Raw genomic sequence first — 16,900 nt, forward strand, 5'->3', positions numbered from 1 at the left:
TCATGAAACAATTGTGACTTCTGGGTCTTTTCCTAGTTTTGACTCTAGTTAATTATATATATTCTAAGGCACACCTACCTTTTGCCATAATTTACACATCTATTGATCAACAAATATTTAATAAACATCATTGATGAGCAGAGTTCTGGAGGAATAAAAAACTGCAAAACGGAAGTTTACGGTTAGGTGGCAGATAGAATTAAGTGATCTTTAAGATTCCTTCCAGTTCTAAACTTAGGTGTGACTTTTTAGTAAGCTTCATGTAAGTATGAACATGTTAGGATCACAAATGAAAATGATGGCCATGGCAGTAAAATGCAATCTAAAAACGTTTTTTATATATTTTACCAAAGAAAATACCAAAATGTTTTGATAAGTTTCCAGACAAGAAAAAAAGCACGGTTTGACCATGGATTACAACCGTGAAGTGAGGCATGTGCAATTCAAGCCTTCAGAGAAAAGCCACATTCAGAGACTTGATAGGTCATAAATTTGATTATACGTGGTTCAAATTATGACCCAAGGTGCACAGGTATCTCTATCTCCCTCATTAAGACAGAGAAAACTTAAAAGACGCTCTCCAATATAGAATTATAATGTGACTTAAATGTCTTTAATTGTTCATCTACACAAATGACCGTAAATCAGGCACAAGCAAATATAAATTCCAGTAACACATACATGTAATGTAAACGTTTTTAAAAATAATACAAAGTTCACTCACAGTGCACAAGTAAAAACAAGGCTGAGTTTTAAATACTTAAACATACAGACAGCCATGATTGTTCAAAAGGTAAGCATATGTGTAAGCACATACCTAGTATTGAAGCCTGAAACTATGGCACATACCAGTTTAGCAGACTGAGATTAAAAGCATTACTTTGATCCCCTTTATTGGAAAACTGCCATATTTCATTCACAGATAAGCACATCTAAAATAAATAAATACAAAATTATTAACCAGTTCAGGAGTTTATCTAACCTACAACTCTGAATCATCAATTTTCAAATTCCCAAATTATAAGGTTAGGTAGCAACACTCTCTGCAATGTTCCTGCTCCTTGTTATACTATTCATTTGCATTTGGAAGCTAATTTATTTGTTGGAAGAGTCTGTTGGATTAAAGCCTGGAAAAGGGGGAATAATACAAAGAGGAGAGAATATAATTAATCTACTAAGAAAGGCTGATTGCTTCACTTAAAACTACAGCTCAGTTGGTTCAACCATGAAGCAGCAAGAACTGTTAGGTTCCTACTGTGCATTGCCTACATATACTTTCTAAAATTGATATCCTGACTGAGTAGATTTTAGATATAATCTATTTACAGTTGTTCAGTCTTCCATACAGAGCTTTGTTCACTCAAGTCTTTGCAGATTCTGACATGAAAAACAAATAATTCCTGGTCTAGTTAGAATTTAACTTCTACATATTGAATTTCTGAAGTGATCTGTTTGAATCATTACTTTTTGTACTAGATACAATACACAGGGTTTACTGTTAAGAATCCAAATTTTGTTTGTTTTTTAGAAACATTTGTACTTAATAAATACGTAGCTTGCAAGGGAAGAAAAGGCATGCTTAGGATGATATCAGGTAAAAAGGAAAAAAAATTATATAATCCATGAAAGAAAAAAGTTCTATCATTGAGCGGGGTGGGGGAATATCTGGACTCTTACGTGGAAATTTTATCTAATATTTATATTTAAATTATCTCAAAGAAATGAAGATAAACTACCCTCCTTTCCTAAATTTACAAAAAGAGGTATGACAAAAATACTGACTTAACATCAGCCTTTTGCTTGGGAGAAATGTGTAGAAATACAGCTGAGGGCACTTCTTCCTATCTACAGCTCACAGAAATTAATATGGTCCTATATTTTTCTTTAGAAAATAGGTTTTTAAAGTGGTTGTTTTACAACTGCAAAGATATTAATAACTGCATGGTGTCTGCTTCAGGGAGGGGCCGGCACTGGCGAGGCAGTCACCCAGCGAGGCCCCCTCTAATCGCTGCAGAGAACAGTGGGAGCTCTACTCCCTTCTGTTCATCCACTATCCCTAGACCCAAAGGACACATGAAATGTACTTGACTACTCACCCACCATAACAATGTGCACTGCAGCTAGAGGCTTCTGAAAGGATCTAATTTTCCTATCAAACACTACAAAATAAGTATTTACTGAATTCTCAATTTCTGAAATATTCCGTGATATCCTTCAACCTTGCATAGTGTCAGATCGTGACAGTGATCACAGTGAGGAATGTGACAAACAAACAATCATGTGGGTGGCAAAGGAACTATTACCAAAATACAACAAAAAAAACCTGAAAAATTAAGTATAAACTCTAAAATAAAAGCTGTCACAGAGTGGGCACTTTTATTAGAATAATAAAGGCTTAAGGAAATGGCAGCAAAGAGCAGAGTTAAATGAGAAAGACATTTTTAGTTAAAAATGGCATATTTCTTTGCTTTAAAGTCTTTCAGCCAGTAAAAAAAAATATATAGAACACATGAAAATGCTGTGAGGGTATTATTATAATTGAACTGCAATGATTTAAACTTTATTTTTCTTTCTTTTTTTTAAGCATTAAGCTTTATTTTTCTTTAAACATGAAAAGAGGGGGATGGTCAACATTATTTTAATTGTTGAAATAACTTCTATTTAAAATACAGTCTTAATGAAAGAAAACCTTTTACTGATGCTTAGTTGAAATGTTTGACAACAGTCTAAATGAAATTAGTCAATGGATTATTCTTAATCTTCCTTGTCCTATGTCACAATCTAATAGCTCTGTCAACAGGTAAAAAACACTTAACAGAAAGCCTAGCTCAAGCATACAACATCCAAAATGAATGAATTTCAAATGTATACAGTGAGTACAAAAATATCAACTGAATCAAACAGGTAAGCTGCTACTGACTTAGCTTCCAAGGGCGACTCTCCAAGCTGTCACTGAGAATTGAAATCTCATTCACTGAATGCACACGGAATTGCAATCCACATTAACCTATCTGAGGGGTTCTTCTGATAACTGGTTTTCTTTCATGATGAATATAAACTGAATTGTCATGGTCAAATAGTTTCCGGATATAGAATATTACAGATGCAGATAACAACTTAGCAAGTTACCATTATTTTATATACAATTGATATTTTTTAGAAAATTGCTGTAAGTTTTATTTCAAAACACCTAGCATTCTTTTTCTGGAGAAGAAACTGCCATCAAATAACATCAACTAATGAATTAGTTGAACCAGTGCACCACACATGAGACAACAAGCAGGAGAGCAAGTTTCTTGTCTTCAAGGACTGAACCTAATGGCCATATACCACTTATATTATCCCAGTTTGTCACTTCAATACAATAAATTGGATGTTAATATCATTTCCACTGTTTTTTATTCAAAAGGCAGCTGGTGGTTAAAGTGCCTCTAACACTCATAAATTATTTTTACCCCATGACTTTATTTTATATTTAGAAAGGTGGGCAGAAGAAAAAAGGGAGGACAAAAGACTTTGGAGTTTTCTTTCTTCAGTTGTGTGCAGAGGTGATTATATTGAGTAGGATTCTGTAAAAATAAACACATTTGATGAATTTAGGTCTGGGGAGACAAATGCAAAATTTCTAAGTACACTTCATTAGTTTCATAAAAGTGTTGATAATCATTAAAATACTGAAGCTTAACTTCCTAAGTTTGCTAGTTTTATTATATTTAAAATATCACCCTCCATGGCACTCAACATAATTTTATCAAACATGATGTATGAATCAAAAACTACTGAAATTTATTTCTTATAGGAAAAAAAGTTAAAAACATACTAAAACTGATCAGTGGGAGGAATCTATGTGTGGCTGTATTGCATATGAATACCCTTAGCAAAGATCAGAATTAGTTACTTAAAACTATCAGGCTGACAAGCTCCACACATGTTAAAAACTCTCATTTCAGGGTACAAAATAGATCATCTTTTCAGTTCAGATACTTGGAACAGTTCAGAGTTATAAATACCAAGGGTTTGGGAGGGCCTTAGGGACTGTAGACAAAAAGGGAACAAAGAAAGTTGGGATGGTTTCCTTATACAAATATCATCACCACTTGGCTCTTAGGACTGCCCTGGCATGCACCTGGCAGACACTCTGGCAGGATTCGGCATGTTCCCGGCAGCAGTGGGAACTATAGATGGTACACTGACTAGCTTAGGGAAGTCACACCGACTATTATGTAAAGCACTGGCTGGCTTTGGACTTTCTCATTTCATTAAAAAGAAAGAAATGTAGTTTACATTTTTAAAAGTTTTTGTACTTTAATGAATTTTCTCCTCCCAAAAGCCCCATTTATAAACAAAAATATCAAGTAAACTCTGGTGCTGAAAAGAATCTCCAAATCAAGATGGCTCTCAAAACTTTTCTAACATTAACTGTTGATAGGAATCATGATGACGAAGATATAACACTTCATGGTTTTTAAAGAAAATTTTCATACACTGGAGTTGTATAAAATATTTACAAACATAAACTTAAAATAACAATTATTTCTGACCTGTGTTAAAGATGACTGACATTTGTTTCTAGACTTATTTTTGTATACACCTGTACATCTATCTTATGAAAGAGACAAACAAAACAAAGTAACAATGTATTACTCTAAAGTTTTCTAACTCCTTCCTCCCACTCATTGCTCGTGAATTATTCTGAATGATGTCTGAGCTGTGCTCCCCTTTCTAGCTTGCTTTCTCAAATACACTGCTCTTATAGTAGAGGAAAGTAGGGAGTTTGATTAAAGAGCTTTTTCCAAACTGAGTACAGCCAAGGAGGGAATCTTTTATTCTTCTACTAGTTCTGACTGTGTTGCAGGCTGCCTAGAGGATAAGGTTCACAGTTAAAGTGACTAATTAAATATTTTAAATAAATTATAATGTCTTAATTATAGCATTTTCCTTTTCTCAACATATTCAATAAAAGCAAAAGACTTACTAATTATAATTCTTCAGTGATAATTATCAATTTACTGTGCTACTAAGGGAAGTCTCTAAACATGCAATATTTTATTGGGAACATGCTTAAAATGCCAGATTATAAAATTGGAAAAGAGAGTCTACACATTCTGAAGAGTACTAAATTCTAAGGCTATCTTAGTTACTTTAAACAGGAGAAAGTTTCATCTAAATGTTTTTAAACATAAAATAATAAGATTAAGATCAATTATTAAGGTTTTTAGTCAAGCCAAATAAAAAGTTTGTGAGTTAACATATACATAATTATCCATCAAATCTGAAGAATAACATGAGAGCTATAGTTTAATTCTTAAATATGCAGAAAACTTATAAGCTACTGTATATTATGAAATATCTTAGCTTTGTGCACCTTTATTCTGTTGGAGGATATTTTTAGTTCAGTCAGAAGGCAATCAAATATTCAAAGGAGCAATATGAAATTTAGAATCTAGTTTCAGAGATCCCTGCCATTAAAGGTACTTAATTACATTAAAATAATTATTAAGGAGCAAGTAGGATAGTCAAGTAGAATGACAACTATTAAAATAAGTTTAAAAGATAAACTTTGCGCCTAGTCAGAACCAATGCAGTAAGAGGACTTTTACTCACTTACTACAATTATTTCTCCTGATGAAGAGCTTCAATAAAAGCATCAAGTTTTTCTTGAATTTCTCTAACTTTCTCTGTGGAGACAAAAAGAGACAGTTGGCTAAAAATGAATTTATTTTTCAAAGGCATCACAAATCACAGGAGATAATCACTCAAATAAGATCTGGGATACTTTAACTATTTGGGAAAGGGGGAAGACGTTCCCTTAGCACACACGACCTCTTATCTAAATAAAGTTCAAATGGATAGTAGTAATAGCTCTTAACAATTTTTTTGGAAAGGGGAGGAGGATGAGGTCTGTGACAGACCCCTTTGAGAATCTTATAAAGGTTATGGAATCTTAGAAAAATGCATGTATAGATACACATACAGTTATGTATAGAATTTTAAAGAGTTCTTGGATTCTCCAGAGTCCATCAGGACTCACAGTTAGCAACATCTGGAACAGAGCAAAATACAAAATAGTGAAACTATTTTTTAAAATTAAATGAGAATATAGGTATTTAATTGGCCTTAGACTGGGAAATGACTTTCGAGGTATAAAGTAACAGGAACAGTTACAAAGGAAAAGATCAACCAGTATGATCACATTAAAATGTGCATTTTATATGTCAAAATGCCCTAAAATGAGAAGACAAAAGAAACTGTAGGAAATATTTGCAGCAAACATGAAAAGGACAACAACACTTTAAAAATACATACAAAAATATACCATACTAGTTGTGAATGAGGAAAAGTTTAAAACATCAGAGCCACTCAAAATAGATATATATTATTTTTATTTTAGTTTTTTATATTTATAGACTTCAAAATAAAATCTATAATTTATCTCTAAAATATAAAGATTTTCACAAAGGTAAACTCTTCACAGTGCATGATATTAAAAATGGAAAAGTAATGGTCTATTCTACTTCATTGCTACCTTAATCATTAAACTCCTATTTTAAAATGGTAAGCAAATTTAAAAAATTTTTGTCCCTTTAATACAATTTAATATATTACTAGGGATTATCAATAAAAGTGAGGTGACTGGTTGAAAGTTAGTGACTTACAGGGAAAACTGCAAAGCATTCTATGTGATTCTAGAGAAATCATGTAAGATGCTTTAAGATTCAACATTTGTATCTTTTACATTTAAAAATAAATAATCAGTAACTGAAGATATAAGTATCCCTTTCTATCAGTGAGACAGCATTTGCAATGAGAAGCCAATAAAAGAAATGACCTTTTCATGAATTTTTATTAGCACTGCAGGAACTCAACAAAGCCTACCATGGCTGTATATAAAAAACATGATGTCTTTATCTACTTTTTCCAGTAACTTAACACTTCTAATTCTTCATATTACATCGAGACTAACACCAAATCTATAGGAAGAAAATCCCTATTGTTTTAATCAAACTATTTACTGAGAAAATATAATAGCTATCACAAAGACAGCAATAACTCTTTATAATAAAGTAGAAAAACTAGAAAAAAGAATTCCAACATATCTCTTGGAAGTTTAGTCTGTACTTTTTGGTAGTCTGTACTATTTTTTAATCTGCAGTCAAACTAGTAAATAAAATTCCTTTCTCAAAATATGGTCACATTTTTATTTTTAAAATTAATTCAGCTGTTATTGTTAATTCAATAGCAACTTCATTTTCTTCAATGACTATTTAGAGAGTTACACAGTACAGTTTATTAGTTAAAGAATTTTTTAAAAGGGTGGGAACATAGGAGGAAAACAAGATTTCTAAATTGTCTCATAGAGTTTTGAAAATGAATGGGATCTTTAAAAAATCTTCTAGCTTAACTAGCACAACACAAGGAAATCTAAAACAGGTATTTAGAGCCTAAGCATTTCACTGAGAACTATTTCTATTGGGGAGAGCTGTACTGTATGAAGAGAAGAAATCTGATTCTATTTGCTTCAAGATCTGAGGGCAATCAGGCAGCTGCAGGGCCAGCCTATCTATGCTTTTGCCCTGTCAGTGACCCCTTCCTCAGTTGGGCACTCTGTGAGCAGGTGGCACAGTAGCATCACTCACGAGAGACTACACGGAGCAAAGTTTGATCTGCAACACCAAGAGCCACTCCAATGCAGGCATTTAACTGGGTAGCTGGAATCAAATTCAAATTCTTCCAAAATCAGAGATAAGCAATGTTTTTTCCAAGTGAAAGGCCTATTTCATATGAAAACCACAGAATAAAAGATTACCAAATTTTCCTTTTAAAAAGCCATTGTTTATGATAATGGGGGGGAATCTAGCAACCACAATGTTGCTCATCTGTTTATTAATGATACCAAAATTTTAAAAAAGCCATAGTTTACAAAACATTTTATAATTGGAATATCAGGACACTGTACCACTATGCCCTCAAGAATGACATTTAAGTCAGTTACTAGGAAGACAAGAGGGAGAGGGGAGGAGAGCAGAGGATGGGGTAAATGTTAAAAGGAAAATGAGTAATTGTGATACATGCATCCTTTTAACATTAAGTTAAAACATTACTTTTGTTCCTTCACTTATACAATGCACTTAACGGTGGGATGTGGAGACACAGATGATATCCTGCCTTTGAGAATAATTCCTTACTCCCTACCTGATTCCAAGTCTATGGTGTCTATTATGTTTTGGAGATGTCAAATCCCACATTTCATTTGGTCCTCACACAAACCCTTAGGTATCACTGTCCAAGATGGGGACATTAAGCCTAGAGAGTTAGCCTGGTCCACATTCTTCTGATTCAGAAACACAAACTAGATCTGCTGCCATATGCAGACTCTAAATAGTAACAAAATAAATGCCCTTATTTAAAGTATATTTGCTGTTTTACATTTTATGTGAAAAAAAAGTATTTTGGTAAAAATCAGGGAATGGAACAGTTATGAAACACCTCCAAAGTAATTCAGTGCCTGGGAATGACTAAGAAATATACAATAAATATTATTACTTCTTGAGTAGACTAAATGTATAGACATTGGAGAAACCCTTAGAAAACAATATAAGGGTACAAAACAAGACAAAAGTAGCTCAGTACCTTCAGTGTCTACAACAATGCCTGACTCACCACACATGCTCAATAACATGCTCCATGATAAATAATAAATGAAGTTCCCCCAAATATGGCACAGAAAGTAAGGGCTATAGGTCATCAAGAAGCAAAACACCACTTGACAGGCTTCCTGGATGTCATACCAGTGACCAAGAGGGCAGAAGCCAGGAACACAAGAGCTACAGCAAACCTGGGAACAGGAGGCAGGGAACACATTGACAGTGAAGATCAAGGGAAGCTGGTGGGTCACGGAATCACATAAGCAACACAGAGTAGAGCACACTCAGGTCTCCCAGCACAATACCAGTGTACCAATGGTACTTAATTTTAACACCTTATTAGGAAGGCTAAAATATGCTGACTGTATACACACACATACAGTGTTAGCAAATAAACTGATTCCATGCTTTGTAAGGAAACTATATTACAAATAATAAGCAGCATTATTTCCCACAGTTGAAGTCATTCATTTTAAATCCAGATATAAGTTTTCAGCACTATCTTAAACACTGACTATGCCATCTACTGCACAGTATACTGTTATCTATAAAAAACTGAGGTTGAATATTAGCAACTAGAACTTTCTACTTTCTGATCCTTCCAAATTAATATCTGAATATTAGTGTTTTCAAATCCCAAGATTTTAAATAGTATTTAACTATTTCACCATTAGAAATTACTTTCCAGAGAAATATGTATACAGATTAACATGGTTAATTACAAAACAAATTCCTTTTTCTATTAAATATTGGCATTAAATATTTATAGCTAGTGTATCTTTATAAAATTTGTGATTTACTTGATAAATTAAGCCAACTCAGGAAGGGATTAACAAACTGCTCTTTCTGTTACATTGAAATAGCCAATTCTACATGTAGTGAACACTAAGTCTACCTTCCATTTATCTAATGTTTACTTAAGAGATGAACTATTTCAAACATCAATTCATTGTGCTTCTTGATTAAGTCATGAATATTCCCATAATCCCCAACTCATAAACCACCAGTCTCAGTGAATGAAGTCCCTTCTCTTTTTTCTTTTCTTCAGATGACCTGACACCCATTCATATTTTGGCTCTCTTTATCTCCACACAAAATGATACTGCTACTCATTTTCTTTTTGAGCCTTCTGATACTTGCTCTAGAAGTCTCAAATACAGACTAATCTGTAATTAGGTTTTGAATACACTATGAATACCAAAAGGCCAAACCCAGGAGAAGGTTCACTTCAGTGGTTAATAACAGTTTAGAACAGGAACAAAGAATCACACACAAAACATTACCACATGCACTGCAATAAACCTTTTACAACTTTTCATGTTTTTAAAGAAAGCATGAAGAAACATGCTGCAAACTTACTAATGCAGTATACTTTAAGCAAATCACACATTCAAAGACCCAAAAGTACCTCAACAGAACTGTTCTACAACATGCTGCATACATACTTTGTACCAAGACTGAGGACACCTTGTAGGTGTGATTCTGCTGTAAAAAGCTGTTCACTAAAGGACTGCAAATTAAAGGAACACTTCTTATTATATAATATATATTGTTCCTGAAAAGGCTTGCTTTTTATTAGATAATTAGAAATACTCTTTAGAAGTTCAGTACTTAAAGGAATCATCTAGGAATACAGGGAAACAAGAAAATAAATTTTAAAAAGATGAGCAGAACACCAGATTCAAGATTCTCAAAACTACAGTCAAAATCTTAAATTCAGCACAAGAAAAAATGTGCACCTTTTACAGGTGATGAAAGGAATAACCAAAGAAATGCAGTCAAGGGTGTATAGCTAAACCTAATACTTTTGAATCCTGACCCTGTAGGTTTTTTCCTACCACTAGACATGATTATTTACTTCTACTTGTTACAGAAGGAGGGGGCATCATTTCGTACATCCTGGAAAGATGTTTAAGACTGGTATGGTAATTTCAAAGCTGGGTGGGGCCCCAGACTCCTAGGGGCATCTGTGAAGGTGGTGTTAAGAGTTCTTTGGTTTATTTCCATTGATTCAAAAGTTCAAATGGAAATCTTTGTTTGGGCTAGAATTATATCTACTCTCACAACACTTACTTATTTAGGCTCATTTTAGGAGATAAAATTGTAACTCTATGTTTCTAATTGAACAATTAAGTGTATTATAGTAGACAAATGGTGGCTACATAAGTACATACACATGTCAAAATTCAACAAGCTGGACACTACGATTTGGGCATTTTATTGTATGTATCTCAATAAAAAAGTAAATAATCTAAGTGTATTTAAGGGTATTATTGTAGAAAGTCCTCTACTACATGGACTTCACAGCAGTATACAATAATGAAATGAGTGTGTGATGAAAAAAAATGTTAGGAACTCCTGGTCTATCACCCCTAATAATCAGTGAGGTAGTTACTTCACACAATTTTCATAAAGGCAATAACATCATGTATTAAAAAATATATGATAATGTGATCAGGAGAAACAAGTTTCTAGTCCCAGCTTTGTCTTTAATCTAATTTATGACTATAGACAAGTGTCTTTATTTTAATGAGGTAATATGTCCAGAAGAATTCAAAGCCCATTCTACTTTAAAACTTAGGACTGAAATGTAATATTCTGTTTTAATTGCAGTTTTTAAAATGTGTTGTCTTTTGTTTGTTCCTTAGTACCATTTTACTTATTTGATGTTAAGCTCCCTCCCAGTAAAAAATTCAGTCATAAATGCCAACATTATTCTCACAGGGCTACACAATTCATTTTAGAAAGATCAGTTTTATATTGCATTTTCCAGGAATTACTATGGAACTGCTTGTATAAATTATTTACTTTTAAAAATGTCTGTCATTTAAAATCAATGCAGCAAAGAGAGAGGCACTAAACAACACACTATAACAGATGGACCTAACAGACATCTACAGAGCACTCCACCCAAAAGCAACAGGATACACATTCTTCTCAAGTGTACATGGAACATTTTCCAGAATTGAACCAACCAACTTCTCAGATCACAAAGGTATAAAACTAGAAATAAATTGTGCAAAGAAAACAAAGAGGCCAGCAAACACATGGAAGCTTAACAACATGCTCCTAAATAATCAATGGACTAATGGCCAAATTAAAACAGAGATCAAGCAATATATAGAGACAAATGAAAACAACAGCTCAAGGCCCCAACTTCTGTGGGATGCAGAGAAGGCAGTTTTAAGAGGAAAGTATACACCAATCCAGGCCTATCTAAAGAAGGAAGAACAATCCCAAATCAACAGTCTAAACTCACAATAAATGAAACTGGAAAAAGAAGAACAAATGAGGTCCAAAGTCAGTAGAAGGAGGGACATAATAAAGATCAGAGAAGAAATACATAAAACTGAGAATAGAAAGAATTAATAAAACCAAGAGCTAGTTCTTTGAGAAAATGAACAAAACAGATAAACCCCTAGCCAGACTTATTAAGAGAAAAACAGAATCTACACACATTCAACAGAATCAGAAATGAGAAAGTAAAAATCATGACTGACCCCACAGAAATACAAAGAATTATTAGAGACTACTATGAAAACCTATATGCTAACAAGCTGGAAAACCTAGAAGAAATGGACAACTTCCTAGAAAAATACAACCTTCCAAGACTGACCAAGGAAGAAACAGAAAATCTGAACAGACCAATTACCAGCAGTGGAATTGAATTGGCAATCAAAAAACTACCCAAGAACAAAATGCCTGAACCAGATGGCTCTACTGCTGAATTTTAGCATACAGAAGACATAATACCCAGCCTCCTTAAAGTTTTCCAAAAAGTAGAAGAGAAGGAAATACTTCCAAACTCATTCTATGAAGGCAGCATCACTCTAATACCAACAGGCAAAGACACACACACACAAAAATTACAGGCCAATACCCCCAATGAACACAGATGCAAAAATACTCAACAAAGGGCAGAGCCAACATGGCGGCGTGAGTAGGACAGTGGGAATCTCCTCCCAAAAACATATATATTTTTGAAAATACAACAAATACAACTAATCCTAAAAGAGAGACCAGAAGACACAGGACAACAGCCAGACTACATCCACACGTGCGAGAGCCCAGCGCCTGGTGAAAGGGGTAAGATACAACCCCCGGCCCAGTGGGACCCGAGCACGCCTTCCCCCAGCTCCCAGCAGGAGGGAGAGGGAGCCCAGGACTGCTAAACACCCAGCCCCAGCCACCCGCACCAGAGCGCAGACACAGTGCATGCGTGGAGGGCTGGAAACTAGGGAAACAGGACAGCAAGACCTCTGAGCAGGTTCTGAAGCTGATGCCCCTGTGAAAAAGAAAAGCGAGTGCTTTTTGAAAGTCTTAAAGGGACAGGGATGTAACAGCTGGACGAAAACAACACAGGTCACAGTCCAGTGGCTGGAAATTACAGGGAAAACTGGGCACACTAACCCCCTGGGCAACAGCTCTGAGACCCCTCATGGAGGTAAACAGCCAAACAGCCCCCCCGTCCATTACCCCTCCGGGCGCTGCAAAAGCAGAGAAGCAGCCTAAGGCAGAAAACCCCCTCGGAAAGGGAGATTCCTCCATACTGGCCGGGCAAGACACAAAGACCCAGTCTACACGCAATTACCCAACACAAGCCACTAGGGGTCGCAGTTGTTCCAGTAAAGAAAGGCCAGTAGCAAGTGAAAAGTTTGGCCCTCCCAGCTGACAGTCAATAGCACCTGTCAACATGAAAAGGTAAAAAAATATGATCCAGACAAGACTAACCCAGGCAGCTTTGGTATCTGCTACATCTTCCCCTGAGAAGGAACCTGGGGAGATAGATTTAACCAGTCTTCCTGAAAAAGAATTCAAAACAAAAGTCATAACCATGCTGATGGACTTGCAGAGAAATATGCAAGAACTAAGGAAGGAGAATACAGAAATAAAACAAGCTCTGGAAGGACTTCAAAACAGAATGGACGAGATGCAAGAGACCATTAATGAACTAGAAAACAGAGAACAGGAACGCAGAGAAGCTGATGCAGAGAGAGATAAAAGGATCTCCGGGAATGAAAGAATTCTAAGAAAGCTGAGTGACCAATTGAAACAGAACAATATCCGCATTATAGGAGCACCAGAAGAAGAAGAGAGAAAGGGATAGAAAGTGTCTTTGAAGAAATAATTGCCGAAAACTTCCCCAAACTAGGGGAAGAAATGGCCTCTCAGACCACAGAGGTACACAGAACTCCCATGACACCTTAAGGGATCCAAGGAGGGCAACACCAAGACACATAATAATTAAAATGGCAAAGATCAAAGACAAGGACAAAGTATTAAAGGCAGCCAGAGAGAAAAAAAAGGTTACCTACAAAGGAAAACCCATCAGGCTATTATCAGACTTCTCAACAGAAATCCTACAGGCCAGAAGAGAATGGCATGATATACTTAATGCAATGAAACAGAAGGGCCTTGAACCAAGACTACTGTATCCAGCACGAATATCATTTAAATATGAAGGAGGGATTAAACAATTCCCAGACAAGCAAAAGTTGAGGGAATTTGCCTCCCACAAACCACCTCTACAGGGCATCCTACAGGGACTGCTCTAGATGGGAGCACTCCTAAAAAGAGCAGAGAACAAAACACCCAACATATGAAGAAGGGAGGAGGAGGAATAAGAAGGGAGAGAAATAAAGAATCATCAGACCATGTTTATAATAGCCCAACAAGCGAGTTAAGATAGACAGTAAGATAGTAAAGAAGCTAACCCAGAACCTTTGGTAACCACAAACTTAAAACCTGCAATGGCAATAAGTACACACCTTCCAATAATCACCCTAAATGTAAATGGACTGAATGCACCAATCAAAAGACACAGAGAAATAGAATGGATAAAAAAGCAAGATCCATCCATATGCTGCTTACAAGAGACTCACCTCAAACCCAAAGACATGCACAGACTTAAAGTCAAGGGATGGAAAAAGATATTTCACGCAAACAACAGAGAGCAGAAAGCAGGTGCTGCAATTATGGTATCAGACAAAACAGACTTCAAAATAAAGAAAGTAACAAAAGATAAAGAAGGACATTACATAATGATAAAGGGCTCAGTCCAACAAGAGGATATAACCATTATAAATATATATGCACCCAATACAGGAGCACCAACATATGTGAAACAAATACTAACAGAACTAAAGGAGGAAATAGAATGCAATGCATTCATTCTAGGAGACTTCAACACACCACTCACTCCAAAGGAGAGATCCACCAGACAGAAAATAACTAAGGACATAGAGGCACTCAACAACACACTAGAAGAGATGGACCTAATAGACATCTACAGAACTCTACACCCAAAAGCAACAGGATACACATTCTTCTCAAGTGCACATGGAACATTCTCCAGAATAGACCACATACTAGGCCACAAAAAGAGCCTCAGTAAATTCCAAAAGATTGAAATCCTACCAACCAAATTTTCAGACCACAAAGGCATAAAACTAGAAATAAACTGTACAAAGAAAGCCAAAAGGCTCACAAACACATGGAGGCTTAACAACATGCTCCTAAATAATCAATGGATCAATGACCAAATCAAAAGTGATATCCAGCAATATATGGAAACAAATGACAACAACAACACAAAACCCCAACTACTGTGGGACACAGCAAAAGCAGTCTTAAGAGGAAAGTATATAGCAATCCAGGCATATTTAAAGAAGGAAGAACAATCCCAAATGAATGGTGTAATGTCACAATTATCAAAATTGGAAAAAGAAGAACAAATGAGGCCTAAGGTCAGCAGAAGGAGGGACATAATAAAGATCAGAGAAGAAATAAATAAAATTGAGAAGAATAAAACAATAGCAAAAATCAATGAAACCAAGAGCTGGTTCTTTGAGAAAATAAACAAAATAGATAAGCCTCTAGCCAGACTTATTAAGAGGAAAAGAGAGTCAACACAAATCAACAGTATCAGAAACGAGAAAGGAAAAATCACGACGGACCCCACAGAAATACAAAGAATTATTAGAGAGTACTATGAAAACCTATATGCTAACAAGCTGGGAAACCTAGGAGAAATGGACAACTTCCTAGAAAAATACAACCTTCCAAGACTGACCCAGAAAGAAACAGAAAATCTAAACAGACCAATTACCAGCAATGAAATTGAAGCGGTAATCAAAAAACTACCAAAGAACAAAACCCCCGGGCCAGATGGACTCACCTCGGAATTTTATCAGACATACAGGGAAGACATAATACCCATTCTCCTTAAAGTTTTCCAAAAAACAGAAGAGGAGGGGATACTCCCAAACTCATTCTATGAAGCTAACATCACCCTAATACCAAAACCAGGCAAAGACCCCACCAAAAAAGAAAACTACAGACCAATATCCTTGATGAACGTAGATGCAAAAATACTCAACAAAATATTAGCAAACCGAATTCAAAAATACATCAAAAGGATCGTACACCATGACCAAGTGGGATTCATCCCAGGGATGCAAGGATGGTACAACATTCGAAAGTCCATCAACATCATCCACCACATCAACAAAAAGAAAGACAAAAACCACATATCATCTCCATAGATGCTGAAAAAGCGTTTGACAAAGTTCAACATCCATTTATGGTAAAAACTCTCAGCAAAATGGGAATAGAGGGCAAGTACCTCAACGTAATAAAGGCCATTTATGATAAACCCACAGCCAACATTATATTGAACAGCGAGAAGCTGAAAGCTTTTCCTCTGAGATCGGGAACTAGACAGGGATGCCCACTCTCCCCACTGTTATTTAACATAGTACTGGAGGTCCTAGCCACGGCAATCAGACAAAACCAAAAAAACACAAGGAATCCAGATTGGTAAAGAAGAAGTTAAACTGTCACTATTTGCAGATGACATGATACTGTACATAAAAAACCCTAAAGACTTCACCCCAAAACTACTAGAACTGATATCGGAATACAGCAAAGTTGCAGGATACAAAATTAACACATAGAAATCTGTGGCTTTCCTATACACTAACAATGAACCAACAGAAAGAGAAATCAGGAAAACAACTCCATTCACAATTGCATCAAAAACAATAAAATACCTAGGAATAAACCTAACCAAAGAAGTGAAAGACTTATACTATGAAAACTACAAGTCACTCTTAAGATAAATTAAAGGGGACACTAACAGATGGAAACTCATCCCATGCTCGTGGCTAGGAAGAATTATTATCGTCAAAATGGCCATCCTGCCCAAAGCAATATACAGATTTGATGCAATCCGTATGAAACTACCAGCAACATTC

General features: G+C 35.5%; 1 protein-coding gene across 7 annotated transcripts in view; it reads right to left on the reverse strand.

Moving 5' to 3' along the window:
• Positions 1-586: 586 nt before the first annotated feature.
• The window catches only part of OPA1 (OPA1 mitochondrial dynamin like GTPase), a 97,721-nt gene continuing 81,407 nt past the window's right edge, over positions 587-16,900 (reverse strand). For 6 of the 7 annotated variants that reach the window (XM_037024165.2, XM_037024167.2, XM_037024160.2 and 3 more), the window contains 2 exons: positions 5,605-5,678; positions 587-3,569 (listed from right to left, as the gene is read on the reverse strand). In XM_037024165.2, the coding sequence (XP_036880060.1) occupies positions 5,614-5,678 (65 nt within the window). In that variant the 3' untranslated portion in view covers positions 587-3,569; positions 5,605-5,613. The remainder of the gene's footprint in view (positions 3,570-5,604; positions 5,679-16,900) is intronic. The other variant, XM_037024161.2, reaches the window with a different exon arrangement.

This window comes from Manis javanica, chromosome 3 (genome assembly GCF_040802235.1).
Source record: "Manis javanica isolate MJ-LG chromosome 3, MJ_LKY, whole genome shotgun sequence".
Taxonomy (NCBI): Eukaryota; Metazoa; Chordata; class Mammalia; order Pholidota; family Manidae; genus Manis; species Manis javanica.